General features: G+C 36.5%; 1 protein-coding gene across 4 annotated transcripts in view; it reads left to right on the top strand.

Annotated features, from left to right (window-relative positions):
* Positions 1–16,868, top strand: part of LOC109084891 (alpha-ketoglutarate-dependent dioxygenase FTO-like) — a 126,070-nt gene that overhangs the window by 12,495 nt on the left and 96,707 nt on the right. For all 4 annotated transcript variants that reach the window (XM_042760321.1, XM_042760319.1, XM_042760323.1 and 1 more), the window contains exons 2-3: positions 13,349–13,426; positions 14,424–15,174. In XM_042760321.1, the coding sequence (XP_042616255.1) occupies positions 13,349–13,426; positions 14,424–15,174 (829 nt within the window). The remainder of the gene's footprint in view (positions 1–13,348; positions 13,427–14,423; positions 15,175–16,868) is intronic.

The following is a 16,868-nucleotide window of genomic DNA, read 5'->3' as shown; positions in this document are numbered from 1 at the left end:
TTTAAACAGTCAAGAAAGAAATCGGATGTGTTTTGTTAAATCAGATGCATGCATTGTGTTTAAAGTGACCACAACTACAACACGCCTACCAACTTCAATCCAACCAAAATCCCCCCAAAAACAAGAAAAAATAAATAAATAAATGAAAATCACTCACTGCTCTTAAATGAATAACTTTAATCTCTATATGATTTTTAAAGTCAAGAATATGCAATGTTATTTTACATTTGATTATTAATTTCTGTTCCTGAACACCTTTGTAACTTTGTTCTGTTTATTGTTATTTGTGCTGTTGCATGTAATTTGTTCATTTGTTCTTACTCCTTTTTCACTTGTCTTTAATAATGTTGGAACTTTATGGTAGATTTTGCTTTAGAATTTATATTAGAATCAAGAACTGTAAAATTTAAATGGTAGTTAAAAATTTTATACCATAGAGGTTTAACTATTAGAATACAAAATAACATTGGTCAAAAACAATGGTAACATCAACTATTTTATTTTGTGGCTGGGCCCGTGAAAATGCTGGCAGGGCAAGTAATAATGGGCCAGTAGAAAAAATCCTTAGCATTGAGCTCTATCCTTTACAAATAATTTTATATATATATATATATATATATATATATATATATATATAATATATATATATACTTATATATATATATATATATATATATATATCTTATATATCTTTTTATATCTTATATATCTTTTTATATCTTAATTGACTTTCAAGAGGTTTTTCTGTATTTCCAGAAAAAGGAGAAACATATGCACACAGAAATACTGCAGGTCCTTGTCACACACTTAAAGCGGACATAATAATCTTTGCTAATAAACAGCCAGATCATACTGGCACACACAGTGATTATGAACATGATCCTTCTCTGATACTTTCCCACTGTGTGTATGTGTTTAAGCGCTATATACGTGTCTGAACACGTTTTTGCTTAATCGCATTGTCACACATAGTTTTTCTAACTTGTTTTCTCTATTCATGGTGTGTGTTTTTGTGCAGTTGATACTCTGACAGGCTTCCTCGCCCTTGACTGATGGCACGTATGGATTGGAGTAATCCAGGAACCCGGTTCCTCTCACACACACTCTCGTGTCTTCTTTTCCTCACCCACTGACAGCTTCGGTTGGGCTATCTCTGTTTGTAACGGCGTCCCCCTGCTCCATGATGACAATGGGGATTAAACACTGAGGTTTTTTAAATGTATTTCTTCTCCTTTCCTGCTTCTGAAGAAAGAGAAGCTTCCGTATCAGTTCTTCCAGGATCCACCATCATCCCTCTCTCCTCTCCTTCGCTGCCAATTACACAGCGGATCACTTACTTCAAGGGTATAAATGTTTCAACAAGTATTAGTGAGCAGAGCTGAGTCAGTGACAGATGTACCAACTTTAATTCTCTACTTGTGTGTTTTTTTTTGTTTTTTTTTACACTTTAATTAATTTATGTATCATCCCTTTGTCCCTCCCGCTCAGTCGTGATAATCTGGGTTGCCATGGCGTTGGGGTGGAAGTGTCGCAGCTGTCACTCCAGCATGTGTTTTAGAGGTTCAGGTAGCTAATGTATTCATAAAGACAGTAAATGAGAGGTAAACAGAGGAGAATTAAGTCTGTGTTTATGTTTAGATGTGTGTCTGTGACGGGACAATGAGCCGTCTGCTGTATGATGTGTTTTCATAACTAAACTTATTATTGGCACATACTGGTGCATATAATCTTATTCCTAATCTTTCTCAATTAGAGTTGTTTATTATTACTTGTTTAATTTAACTTGTTTAAATTTTAGTTTATTTATTTTTACCCTATTATGTGCTTCTTAACACACTATTAATTTTGTTTTTTGTTTTTTAAATAATACTTTTGATCATTTCATGTCTCTTTGCTGAATAAAAGTGTCAGCAGTTATATTTATGTTACAAAAGAATCCTGAAAAAGAAATGTATCATGGTTCCCACAAAATTATTAAGCAGCACAACTGTTTTCAACATTGATAATAATAATAAATGTTTCTTGAGCTGCTGTTGGTTTTTTATATTTATTATTATTAATTTTGGGGGTCTTGTAAAAGCACAAAAGTAATATTTTACATTATTCTGCAAGAAGGGTTTATCTTGAGTGATCAATCAGTGACTTTACTAGAGACAGAAAAATATGAAGGTAAATAAGCATTTTGCTAATTTGCTGTTTGTTCAGTGTAAATTTAATTGTAATGATTTGTAACAGTGATTTGTGAGAGGCAAGACGTTTTGGAAACTGTAACATTGCTGCGTCAGTGCACTAAGTGTCTTTTGCACATACTGTATAGTGAGTGTGTTAAAATGAGAGCACAAGTATCTGCTAATGGTCTAGCTTGTATGGTTTCCCTGGGGTTGTCATTAGCTTTGTTTTATTCCCTCTCTGTGTTTTTCTCTCTGTCGGGAGTAGTGACACCTGATAAGTCTGCTGTGTGTGTGTGTTGGAGTAAGTTTTTCTCTGTTTTAATTAAATGTAAACTTGAACTGTCAGAGGAAGCAGAAACTAATTCTTTATGTCACGCCATACCTGCTTTTGTGACACTGTCCTGATATCTCTTCAGTAAACCATTCTCACAGACTGTGATGATGCATTTTCACCTTTATTAAAATTGTAAATCTAGCATTTTTAAAAATCATTAAAAAAGTGAATTTATAGCACTATATTTTGTGATTTATATATATATTTGTTAAAAAAAAAAAATTATATATATATATATATATATATATATATATATATATATATATATATATATATATATATATATATATACAAGAAAAAGGTCCTTAGCTGATTTTAAGTGTCAGGATGAACTCGCCTTAAAGGGACAGTTCACCCAATAATGCATTTTTTAATAATTTATCTCTCATCTGTCATTCTATAGTTTGAAGAATGTTGGTAAAAACAACAACAACAACAAATTGGTGGCCATTTGATCTTTTGAATGGATGGACAAAAAAAGAACATAGATTTCTCTGAAATGTTCCAATATCTGCTCATTTATCATGTTCCACAGAAGAAAGTAAGTCTTCCTTAAAGTTCAAAGTGTTATTGCTGGACATGCCTTTGTTTTCTTGGAGTATGGTGATAAATGTTTTAAATTCTACAAGTGAATTAGGCATCCTAATGTTATAATGGATATATTAATATTAAAGTTTACATTTAAATCTTTTTTAAAAGTTATTAGTGCTTTTAAAGATTGCACTTAAATTACCATTAGATGATAGCAAATATAATATAAATGTACAAATAGAATATTCTCAATTTAATATCCAATATAAATACAAAAAATATGTAATATTGACTAATGACTGATATCTTGGGTATAAGATAGGCCTATGAATAATAGTTTAGTTTTATAGCGTCAAAGTACCATGGTATTACCATCTGATGCCATCACTGTACAGTAGTGTACTCTTCGTGCTGATTGTGTGTGCGTGAGTGTGTTTGTGTGTGTTTGAGTAGCATGTCCTTTGCCCTCCACAGGACCATAATTCACTCCCACTCCTATCCAGTTGTCTCCTCCGCCTGAGTTGGTTTGACCACTGGTCATGTGGTGTTATGCGGGTCAAAAGGAGTAATTCTTTCTAGCCGCTGAATACACACTGAAGATGAATAGTTTTTGAAGAGAGTGTAATGTGTGGCTGACACATGGTTCATCTCAACTCCAGTGCCTTGATTTATCCCCTCAGTGTGTGTGTGTGCGTGCGTGTGTGTGTGTGTGTGTGTGTGAACAAAAGGAGGGTGACCGTGCTCTTAGCCTTACTTCCATCTTCATCATGGATTACAGCAGACGGTTGAAGGGAAAGGCTAAAAGAGATGGTGTTGCGCTCATCATCATTTCCTCATCCTTCTGCTGCCTCATATAGGACACTTACTTCTGATCTCTGTAGCGACTTGTAGCCTACAGACAGTATGCATTGTTTTCAGATAAAACATGATAAGTTTATCTAAGGCCCTTGGTTTAATGTCTGAAGTTTTTCAGTCACAAGTGGACAATGATAAATACTGGTGTAGATAGCATTTTGTGAGCCATGTAGTAGCACCAACTTGCTTGATCATAGTTGTCCACAGGAAACGCATTATGTACATCTGTGACACATTATAAAGGAAAAGTAGGATGACACTTGATTCTTTCCAGCAGTTGTTGATTGGTTTGAGGTGGATCTGAATGCGAGCTTGCAGTTGATTTTAAAAAGGGCAAGAGTTTAAAGGGCTCATTGTAGTTATGGGAAGTTCGGATCATTTTACTTTGAGTCTTGTTCAGCAAAATGAACAAATCTTTTTTTTTTTTTTTTTTTTATAATTTCTTTCATTTTGTTAATTTTAGCAAAATGTAATTAAAATGTTACGTGTTACTTCCCTAACATGTCTACTACTAATCATGCAAACACTGATCACACTACAAACAATACAAAACTATAACGCTATAAGAAACAGAAAAGAGGAATTCATTGTTCATCTGGGTCTGTCACATGATGAATAAACGACTCGAAAAACCTGAAGACTCGAAACAGGTGAACTAATTCCAGTACAGAACCTATAGGATGTTGCGCAGGTGTTACTGAACGAATTCAAAATGAACGAATCATTCAAGAACGTCCCATCACTAGCTCATTGGGAACCAGAAACTGTTTGGTTACCCACATTCTAGGGGCAGTTGGGGCTTAATGGTTAGAGAGTCGGACTTGTAACCCAAATGTTGTGGGTTCAAGTCTCATGTCCGGCAGGAATTGTAGGTGGGGGGAGTGAATGACAAGCGCTCTCTCCACCCTGAATACCAGTGTGACTGAGGTGAGACCTTTTCTTTTCCTTTTCCTTTTCCTTTTCCTTTTCCTTTTCCTTTTCCTTTTCCTTTTCCTTTTCCTCTCCTCTCCTCTCCTCTCCCTCTCCTCTCCTCTCCTCTCCTCTCCTCTCCTCTCCTCTCCTCTATCATTTTGTGCTCAGCAGAAGAAAGAAATGCAGGTTTAAGAACAACTTGAGTTTAAGTAAATTATGACAGATTTTTTGTTTTTGGGTTAACTATCTAAGTAGACTAAATGATTGAAAAAGTCAGAATTTATGATTTATTAAAGACAGACACTCTTATGACCTCATATCCTGTGGTGTCCAATGAAATGCTTAAAGTATAGAGTGGATGTAAATAGGCTACCAGACATTCTCTCTTGGCTGACCATTTGAGATTAGTTCACCTGAGAAATAAAATAGTTCAAAATGAATCATATCTGTGTAGTATATAAGAGGCAGTGTTAATGAAGAAATTGAGTCAATGGAGAAATGGGCTTCTGCATCTGTTCCTGCTGTGATACTCCCACTATAGGGCCAGGGATTTGTCACTAGGTGGCAGCTGCACATTATGAATGTATCTGTTTTTACCTCCCCCTCTTTCAGCAGATGTTAAAGTGTGGTGTTTTATAGGGTGAGGTGCTCTATGATGGCTTCTCTTGCCTCTGTGATGCTGTAAAGAGCCCAGGAGCATGACCCGCCCTGCTCCGCCCTGTTAACCCTTCTGATTGGCTCTAATTCTTAGTGGCACAGTACGCTGGGCACATGACAGTAACAGTGTTCCAGTTCGCTGGTGAGTGAGCCGCCCGAAAACACACCCCACATGCTCTCTTCTAAATACACACACACACACACACACACACACACACACACACACACACACACACACACACACACACACACACACACACACACATACAAGATCGTGTTAGTGTCACTTCTGTTTCACTGGTCTCATATGAACTTAAGTGCTTAAGCAGACTGTTCAATATGCCACCAGCAATTACATTTTCAAATGGGTGGGTTTGCAAACATCATCTGTGTTAATCTGTTTGTCACTGCCCGACTTCCTGCCGGAAGGAGGAAAGAGGATTAAGTTATTCAGTCCCTGGTTGAATATTCTCTTTGTTCACCCTGACTGAAGGAGAAGTAAATAAAGCAACAAGATTTTTTTTCCCCCGACGAGTTAAAAAAAGGCATCTTTCTCCTGCCATGTCTCTTGGATTTGAATAATGCTGTTCAAACAAGCTGTCCTCCCAGAATCTGTTTGGAAATCATAGACGCAAGGGGACATCATGAGTCTGGTGGTGGGAAGGAGCAGAGAGTGGCTAGGCTATAGATTGTAAAATGTGAACTTGTACGATTAAGTATTATCCTGAATCTATTCAATTATGATTCACAATTCCACATGAAATTCTCTTTCAGTTGTAAATTATGCAGAAAACCTTATAAATTTTTAATTACAAAATATATTATTTGAAAGAAAAAAAAGAGTAAAACTACGAACAATTTATTTTTGGAGAGAAATTATTACTTCCATTTAGCAAGGACACAAAATTAATCATAATAAACAACAAACAAAACAAAAATATAAACAAAAAAAATATTTCTTTTTCAGCTAATTGCATTTATTTTAAACTTTTTATTCATCAAAGAATCCTAAGTTTTAACCAAAATATTAAGCAACACAGCTTCTTTTAACATTGGTAATAATAAGAAGTGTTTCTTGAGCATTAAATCAAATAATATATGAAAGATTTCCAAAGGATCATGTGACACTGAAGACTAAACTAATGGCTGCTTAAAAGTCAGTTTTGCATCACAGGAATAAATGACATTTTGAAATCTACTGAATTGGAAAACATTTTTTTTTTTTTTTTTTTTTTTTTTTTTTTTTTTTTGAATAATATTTCATAATATTACTGTTTTTACTCTAGATTTGATAAACATTTTGAGCATAAGAGATCTCTTTTAAAAACTATTTTAAAAAACTTAGCGACACCAAGCATTAATTCATTCATTCATTCCATTTTACAAGAAATTCATTTTTGTTGCAATGTTTGTGCTGAATATTATATATTCTAATGTCCTATCAAGAAGGTTGATTTTTTTTTTTTTTCAGTAATCCCTCTGATGGATTCAGTGCAGGATTCATCAGACTTATTTTGAGTCTTTTTGAATGATTCACTAAAAGACTCTCTTCTACAAAATATTCATTTTGATTGAGTTAAACTGTACTGCAGATTAACCGGACAATCAGGTTTGCCCAGCCCTATGAATTAATGAATCAGTTAAATGCATATTTCATTGGTCTAATTGTGCTGTAGAATACTGAAGTGATACCCATGTCTTGATGCACAGTGCCAGGGAACAGCTGACAGCAGAGGTAAAATGATCTGATTTATTGTTTGAACTTCTGAGAATGAACAAACATTTGTGTCACATTGGGATTTTTAGATTCAGAGTCTACAGCACAGTCTCTCACACAGAAACACATTCTTTAGCTCAGGTTGACAGGAACGCTTTTAAAACATCCTACACCAGAATGCCTAAATGTTATTGAGTTGTTTATTGTAGGAAGATCCCAGCTCCTGTTCTTTTCAGCTTGAAACACTCAGAGCAGGGCAAGCATGCTCCATCACTCAGCTGGGCCAAACAAGCGTGACGCTCCCGCTAGCTGAAATTTAACGCCTCACCCGCTTATTGATCCTTCCTGCAGAGGAAAGAGAGAGAGGGGCAGCAGGTCTAGGCTGGACACTGTCCTTGACTCCATGTCCGATAGAGAGCCCTGGAGGACGCCCAACTTCCACCGCCCTCCACAACAACAGCCTCCTCCCAGGGGCTCACTGCACTTTACAGCAGGATATTGATTTTGTAGGAGGAATGCAATGAGGGAGAGAGTGAAAGAGAAGAGCAGGAGGAGGAAGAGAAAGTGACATAGAAACAGAAGGCTTGAACAGGTGAACAAAAGAGAGGAGGGAAAGGGAGAGATTGAGACACAGAAGTGAAGGATGATGGGTAACTAAAGAACATGACTGCTCCCCAGAACAAAGGACAGACTGAGTTAATCCACTCTGGAATATCTTAATCATACTCTTTCAGCCAATACGAAGAAAGTATAGTGTTGATTGACTGCCTTGTACATCTACCATGGTATTCACATGATACAAAAAAAATTAAAAATACATTACAAAAGTATTAATGTGGTACCATAAAATGAAGGTGAATGTTAAACTGGTACTTGAATCTTACAACTTCAGCAAATTCGGTCTTTAAAAAAAGTATATATCTAAGATAGCTTTTGATTAAAAATGTCTGCAAAAGGCATTTTTTTAAAGCTATGGTTACATAATTGAAAAATACTCCTAAAAATTGAAAAATATGATCTCTAATGAATTTGCATTCATATTTAGCTTTTCAATCGTTCATATAGCTAAAATGAGTATATTCAATAACAGTTAAATTTTTTTATCTAGCAATGTGAAAATTCACCGCCATGGGTTTATAACAACATTCATGCCTATATGATATATTTTATGGCACTTTTTCTAGACATGATTTTTGCAATGCACCAGTGCCAGTGAATTGTAGTACTCCCTTTTGTAAAATTACAAATGTCTTTACTGTGACTTTTGATCCATTTAATGTCCGTGCTGAATAAAAATATTAATTAATTAAAAAAAAAAACAGTAGTGACTCCAAACTTTTGAATGGTTTCACTGAACATTTCACTTTGATCAGTACAAACATTGTGTAACAGGCATGTGCAGTCTAATCTGCAGACTAATGCTAGACCATCCTTTCCATCAACATAATCTTAGTATTGATGTTTGCTACATAGTGACTATAGTCATCAATATTAAGTGTGAAACTATAGCAGACTATAGTGTGTATAGAGTGCCTATGTGTTTTTCTGCTTGTGCGAGTGTAATTTCATCGGTGCGTTGGACCTTTCACCTCTTTTTCTCTCCTCTTTCTCCTGTCCTGGCAGCTTGTGATGTGATTGGTCACAGAAACATCTTTTTTCTGCATTTAGATGAGAACGCGTGTGAAATAGATGTTGACACACACACACCCTGAAAAGCACTTAAGACCAGGGCTGTGTGTTGTGCATCAAGCAGGCAGTGCAGCAACTCTCCTGTGTGCATGTTTAAATACTTTCAAATGATTGATTTGAGAACCTGGGCTTCAGTCGTGGGCTTACACCTGCTAAAGTCCTTACCAGGGAGAGTGAATTAGAGTAACTGGAAAAGGCATGCAGAGAGTGTCGTGTGACATTAAAGCTTCTGATGTGTGAGAGTGTGTGATTTACTTGGGTGTGTGTTTTAAGCAGGTGTAATATGTGTACTGTGTTTAAAGCTAAGATGATCCGTGTCTTAGTTGACACATTAGTAGTTTTAAACTCAGTGTGACAGTTTCCGACCTAGCTGCAAAATTACTGTAAAATGCCACCAGAAATAAGCAAAGGAAAGTTGGATTAATACAAAACAAACCCTTCTTTTAGAGACATTTGAAGTAATTTTGTCCCTCAAGAAGAAAATAAAGTTCTTAAAGACTAGCCAGAGGTTGTTCTTAAAGTAATTAGTGGTGCTAATAACTATTTCTCATACTTAGGGTTAGCGTTGTTGTTGCTTTTTATTGTGAGAAGTATTTTCACCCAGCCCTACTTGCACAGATAGAATTTGTATTCATATATATTTTTTTTCAGGCCTAAGGAATATATAAAAATAGAAAATTAATAAAAAAAATAAATAAATACATGCATAATACACGCAGGTGTAACAATGTTTTGTTTATTTATTTTGTACATTTTTTAAATATACAGGCGTGTATAAATGTTTTATGTCGAGTAATAAACACAACATTGCTGCAAAAAGACTATATTGAGTTGATAAGTTTTCCTGCTCTACGTGATGAAGTTTACTCTCACTGACAACCTCTGAAGTCTCATTTAGCTACGTGGGAACTGCCTTTTTAATATACTGCCTGTATGTAAAAGTTAAAAAAAAAAGTCATGAGCGGGGTATTACTAAATTATTTTATGTTGTAATAATATCTTGTGCTTGTGTTAACAACAGTGTTTATTTCAGGCATTTTACCAAGAACCCATTCAAAAAACCCATTGACTTCAGTAAAATGGAAAGTGAAGTTCAAAAATGGTAATTAGTTTCCAGGTTTTCAGACTTATTCCTGCAGCACTATAATGGGAATTGCCATGTTGTTCTGGAAAATTTCCGGATCAGATCCAGAGCCTCTGCAATAAAGGCTTAGGACCCAAGTGAACTCAGAGTTCCTCAGACTCTCATCCATCAGGCTTTTCATTGAGCCTCACTTTAGTCAGTTAGATCTGAATGGTCAGTAATGTAGTGTCGGTTTCCATGGGACTGTCCTGTTTGAGATGAGCTAACCGTGAGTTTGCCGCATGGATCATCTGACTGTCAGCTGAACCTCTTCTGTGGTGTTCACATCTTTTTAACATGATGGAAATTCTTTCCTGTTACTTGGAGATGTTGACACTCTGACTACATTTCCACTTTAGCACGGATGTGAGTGTGTTTGAGCCGGGCCCACGGGCGTGTGTCATGACACCTATGTGGTGTGTTCTCACAGGCGGGTTTGATGCAGTCACACACAAGCCTTCAGCATGAGGTAAACGGCTCTGTTTGTTCAGGTGTGTCTGTTTTCTGATTCCCTTCTCTTCAAGGAGGACATCCCCTGCTCTTCCTCCTGCTTCTGTCCGCCTGTACCACCGTCACCCACAGAACACATTCCGCATCTCTCCGACAAATAGGAGATGTGGAGGAAGTGTGTTTGATGTGTGTGTCCGCCGCCATGTTTGCGTTTGATGTTGTACAGGTGAGTGCTTGATTCAGCAGGAGAATAGGAGCTCAGTAACTAGTGACACACAAGCTCCAACCGTGTACTCGCCAAACATGGGGCTCTATCACACACATGGATCTCAATACCTCCAGACACACGTACACATAGTGAAACTCTCAGATGTGTTTTTTTCCTCTTCTCATCAGTCGCTCAGATTTGTGTTTGCTCTGCCAGTGTTTCATTGGCTGCACCATTTAAATATATTTTTTTAGCAGCATATTTTAATATTACCTTTTTTATATATTTTTAATTTTACATTAAATGTTCAATTTTCTTCAGTCTTCAATAATTTACCGCTTTTATTTACAACAGTTTACTTTTTTAACCCTTTCTAGTAGATTTGTCTAAGCTTTTTTTTTTTTTTTTATTCCAAGAACGATAACTTTTAGTGCTGTACAAAACTTAGTACACCCCATAAAAACTAGTGTTTTTTTATTTTTTATTTTTTTAAAGAATATATAAGTATGTATGTATATATATATGTTAGTTGCTTGGATTTATACTTGATCTGCCAATTTTCACTGCCTGCATCATATAATTTTTTTATATTAATAAATAATTTTCTATTTTTGCACTATTTAATATTTGTTTTGATTTTATTTATTTTGTTATTTTCAACATTTTACTGTTTTACTTTGTTTCAGCATTTTCAAAGTTTTTTTTTTTTTTTTTTTTTGTGAAAAAAATGTGTACCCCATAAAATCTGTAGGGGTTTATTTTTCTTTTAAACACTTAAATCATTATAATTACATTGGCCGTACTGGCACAGACATTTAAAGATAAATATGTTGCCTCGTGAGGTTTTTTCGGCCACAGTAATGCAAAATCACACATTATAATGTATAACAGGACACTTCCAGTGCTTAGAACTAAAAGTCAAAAATATATGTTCTGTTTATCTTTGACCGACTGGCATCTCTTATGTAAGAGGAGAGCTGTTAGTTTGGTTTAAATGATTGTTTGTGTGTTTGAATGCAACCCCTTTTTTCTTTATTTATTTACTATGTGTATGTTATGTGAGAGTGAAAAGAGCGCTCGCTTAGGCTCATCTGTGGAGTAGAATGGGTCTCTCTTTTTTTCTTTGGAATTTGTGAGGAGCTTGATGTATTTGACATATGCGTGACAGGCCACTGCTCCTCAAGACTAGCCCACAAAACTGTGCTGTCCAGACCAGCTCTGTGTGTGTGTGTGTGTGTGTGTGCATGGGATTGTGTTTGCACATCAGAGCAGCCAAGCGTTGCCACCGGCGAAAAAAAAAAATACACACAAACACACAAATCCACTGGCCTTTTTTTAAATACCCATTGCTTCTGTCATGAGATAAATTTTGACCCCAAGAATGAGTGTGTGTCAAGTTGTCAGTCTATCTCTCTCTCTTCCTTCGACGCATCTACTTTGTCTCATTCTCGCCCTTTTCTTCTGCCTTATTCTTCCCTTCTTTTTATCTCTCTCAGGCCTTTAAGCCAAGACTGTCCATGAATAGTGCATGTTATTTTGTTTTGTAGATTTCTGTTTGACAGTCTGCCTGTCCTTTTTCTTTTTATTGTTTTGGTTTAACAGAAATAACCAGAAGAATCAAGTCCAGACCGGGCCTGAGCCGAACCCTCCAGAGCAGCTTTTTCTCAAGAGTCTCCTTATACCATTATTGCAAAACCTTCCAGTAACTCTAACAGTTATACAGCCCTTTTTTCACTCACTAACACATCCGCACAGTCTCGCACGTGCACCCGTGGCCTTTCTTAAATCAGGACATAACCTTTCTAATGCTTTACTTTAATGTTATTAACAGGACATTTTATTTTACCCTAAAAGTCAACACCCATTTGGGCAAAGTCTAGCCACTCGGCGCACTTAAAAAAAAATAAAAACACTGCCATTATTAACCTGGCTAAAACTCGGTCTCCGTAAATGTCAAGGAATATAGGGCATATATATGGCCCTCTTTCTCCGTTAATGTCTCTGCTGTGCGTCTACATTCTTAAGGGAACAGCGTGGCCATTCTGCTGCAATGCTTGATGGGGGTAACTATTGCGGGTGCCGGATCGGGGTCACTGATGTAACACTACCCCACCATCCCACCTGAGCGGGGTGAGAGAAAGCAGTCTCTCTTGCACCTGTGGTGAAGAAATAGAGGACATGTATGTTAGAAAGGGACAAGATTGTGTGGACTTGTGAAATTTATTTGGGTATCGAAATTTTATGCCGGTTGCTGTTGGATTTACAGGTCAGAATGGAATGCAGCCCAATAAAATGCTCTTTGATGAGCAGAGCAGGTTGAGTTTAAACAGACGAGCGACGCATAGAAGGCCGTAGTTTATGTGGCTTTGAGAAGACCCTCTGCTGCCTTCTAGAGCCGTAAAAACCTGAGATGCCCACGAACAGGAGCACTGTGGCATGGCAGGAGAGGGTTCTGGGAAATGTGCTCTGACTGGGAAGTGATGCATATGAAAGTGTGTGAATATTTCCAATTTTGGAGCTTTTCAATTTTGTAGATGTGTGAATAGAAATATAATAAAACCCAGTATGGACTTTCCAATGGCTGCTTCATGGAATTACTGATTATGTCCTAAGAAAACATTGACTATATACTGCTTTTTAAATAATAATAATACAAAAATTCTTCCTTTATTTGTAATTTGGGTTTTTGTCACCTCTACAGAGACGGAGGCTTATACAGGAACTGGGAGAGCAGAGGATTCCCTACCTTTCTCCTGCAGACCCAGGATTTCAGGAATTGGTTAGAAATTCATACAATTCTCCACAATGCATCATGATTTTCGCTCTATATGTACACTACTGTTCAAAAGTTATAGATATATATATATATATAGATATATATATATATATATATATATATATATATATATATATATATATAATTGATTAAAAGTGACAGTAAAGACATTTATAATGTTACAAAAGGTTTCTATTTCAAATAAACCGTTCCTTTGAACTTTATATTCATCAAAGAAACCTTTGTGGTTTCCACAAAAATATTAAGGAGCACAACTGTTTTCAACATAAGAAATGTTTATTGGACATCATGTGACGCAGGCTGTTGAAAAAGTAGCTTTGTTGTCACAGGATTAAGTTACATTTCAAAGTAATAAAATATAATAGTTTTATTTAAAATTGTAACATTTCTATATATCATATTTTACATTCTTACTATTTGTGGTCAAATAAATGCAGCATCAGTGCTGCAAGGTCTTAATATACTTTTTTTCAAAACATAAAATCTTTCTGACCCCAAATTTGGGACAGTTGTGTATAATGTAAAGATTTCCATGGGTTTTCCACCAGTCATAGGAAACCGCGAATCATAATTGGTGTTTTCCAGGTTTGGAAAAACCTGAAAGGTAAATAATTTAGTGCCACTAGCATCAACAAACTGAACTGCAGAAATGCACGGCTGTTTTAAATTAGCAAGTCAATCTGAAGTTTAAAATTATTATTATTAATAATTTATTATTATTAATATTATTATTATATTTATTATTATTAATACATATTTATTATTATTAATATTTTATTATTGTCCAGTAGTGCCAATGAATAGGAAAAAAGTAATTAAAGTCTTAAACAGAAAGTATGGGGACTCCCGTAAGATATTAATCAATTACATTAGGACAGACTGCTCACATACCATTTTTTTTTTTTTTTTTACTAAATGCATTGTTATGTTTGCTTGTGGCAGTGTGTAATCTGTGCGGGATCTTTGTGTAATCGTACAGTGGGACTCCAGTTATGCAGGACTGGCTTTACGACAGTCTAGTGCCCTGCCAGATGGTCTCCATGAGAGAGTGCAGTCTGCTTTGATAACTCTTCAGCGGCGTGGATGTCTCCTCCGAGATCTTGTCCGAGTACGAGACCGGGACGTCTTCACAGCCGTTTCACGTGCTCTCGTGGGTCAGCCGGGCTACACATACCGTTATCTGGACACCCGTCTGTTCACCATCCCTTGGCACTGTGAGGGAGAAGAAGGCCAGAAAGACGAGAAAGAGAAACCTTGCTGTGACTCCGACCTGAGGGACGCTTGCAAAGCATTGTGGGAGCTCAATCAGTTCTTTTGCTCAGATGTAAAGCAGCAGACAAATGCAAGAGGCGTCAAGCGTTCCCGCAGTGACACTGAAAACAGTGAAGACACACCAGGAGAGGGGATGTGCGAAGAGAGTGTTAAGGACAGGCTACTTGAGGAGAAGCAGGAGAAAGAGAAGAAGGAGGAAGAGGAAGAAGACAGCGGTCAGGGCTGCTCTCATTCCTCACCTCCTTCATCCACTCCGCCGCCTGATGTGGCCGGTCTAGTTCAGTTTAACATTACTATCATCAACTACATGGACCCCTCAGCCATGACCCAGCTGAAGGAAGAGCCCTATTATGGCATGGGCAAGATGGCAGTCGGCTGGCATCATGACGAGGACCTGGTTCCTCTGTCACCAGTTGCTGTCTACAGCTATAGCTGCCCAGCAGAGCCAAAGAAAGAAGGTGAGAGGTCTAATGTCTTGGGTACAGCATATAATATTGTATCAGATCCATGACAACGATGTTTCTGAGCCTCTTAGACTCCAAGGCCTCACTTTGTCCAAGATAATATTCAAAGCCCTCCTATCTTAGCTGATATGATCTAGTAATTCTGTAGTAACAAAACAAATCAACTTAAAAATATGATGGCAGTTTACTATTTACTGTATGTTTTATTTTAGTGGGTTCTTAGCATTTTTAAGATTATAATTATTATACCTACATTTATGGTATTTCAAGACTTTTTGGGGCCTCTCTGAATGTTTGCCAATGTCCGCTGGTGGATTCCAGAGAACAGGAAACATAAAAATGATTATTTCATAACAATTGAATGTATTTATTTATTTATTCCATGCATTGTTTATTGAATGTACTTATTTATATAAAAAGAACATACCTTCCATAAAGAGTTGAGAAGAAAATTATTCAACTGCATTGCTTTTTTTATTTTTGGACAAAAATGTAATAATCAGAATTTCAATTGTTAATAAATAATTATTGATTATTTAAATATATACTGTACTATATACTGTATAAAACATTATAGAATTACATTTTATAAAAATACAAATTCTGTCATCATTTACTCACCCTAACGTCATTCCAAACCTGTATGACTTTCTTTATTCTGTGGAACACAAAAGGAGTTGATTTTTGTTTTGAAGAACAGCTTTTGTCCATACATTGAAGTCAGTTGTAACCAAAACTATATTATTTTTCTTTTTTTGTTCTGCATAAGTGTGAAATGCATTATTAGAATTTTCATTTTTAGGTTAACTGTCCCTTTAAACATTCCCACTCCTATTTCATTCCCATTGAAGAGACAACAAATCCTTTATTGTTCTAGCTCACCACTGAGAACCTAAAACATTTATTATGACACCAGCTAGTTCAAAACCATCCTTCACTTGATAGGTCGAATGTGTTCATGCAGTTATTGTATGAACTTGTTCCATGAAGAAGGAGCCAGATCTTCCATATTTCACATGAATCTCACTGGAGACGTTTTTCTGGACATCAGTCTCTCTTCACGTCAGGCTAACAGCTTAGCATGCAGCTGTGTGCGTGTCTGTGTGTGTCAGTTCGATAGAACAGAGCGTGGTGTGCTAACCAGAACCACCTGCCTCACGAGCTCTGTTTCGCCATTCTCTTACTGACCGATTTGAACTTTGACCTCCCCAGGGCCCTCTTCAAACGGCGCATGAATGGTCTTGTGTGTGTTTTTGTGTGTGAATGTGTCAGTTTGTGTGGAATTATTCCACAGCTGCTCTTTTGGAGGTAAAATTGACCCCTCTGTTCCAGACTTCAGAGAGACTCCCCTGATGGAACGCTTTTTCAGTGCGTGCGTACCTGTGCAGAGCATTGTGCACAAAATGTTGCCTTCACTTTAGAGAAATCGCTATGAAATTCTGCAGATCAGCTGAAACGGATTGCTGCTCAGAAGAATTTCACTTTGTACATCATTAATTTGTTGCTCTCTCTGTGTGTGTGTGTGTGTGTGTGTGTGTGTGTGTGTGTGTGTGTGTGTGTGTGTGTGTGTGTGTGTATGAATGAATTTTATTTTTTTATTGTCCCTTGGATAACATCTGTGTGTTGTATAGATTTGTGTTTCACCTGAACACGTTTTGAAGAATATCTCACTGAAGCTTTTCATGATG

Source organism: Cyprinus carpio, chromosome A7 (assembly GCF_018340385.1).
Source record: "Cyprinus carpio isolate SPL01 chromosome A7, ASM1834038v1, whole genome shotgun sequence".
Taxonomy (NCBI): Eukaryota; Metazoa; Chordata; class Actinopteri; order Cypriniformes; family Cyprinidae; genus Cyprinus; species Cyprinus carpio.
The sequence above is the reverse complement of the archived record's forward strand: the minus strand, read 5'-3'. Positions and strand labels throughout refer to the sequence as shown.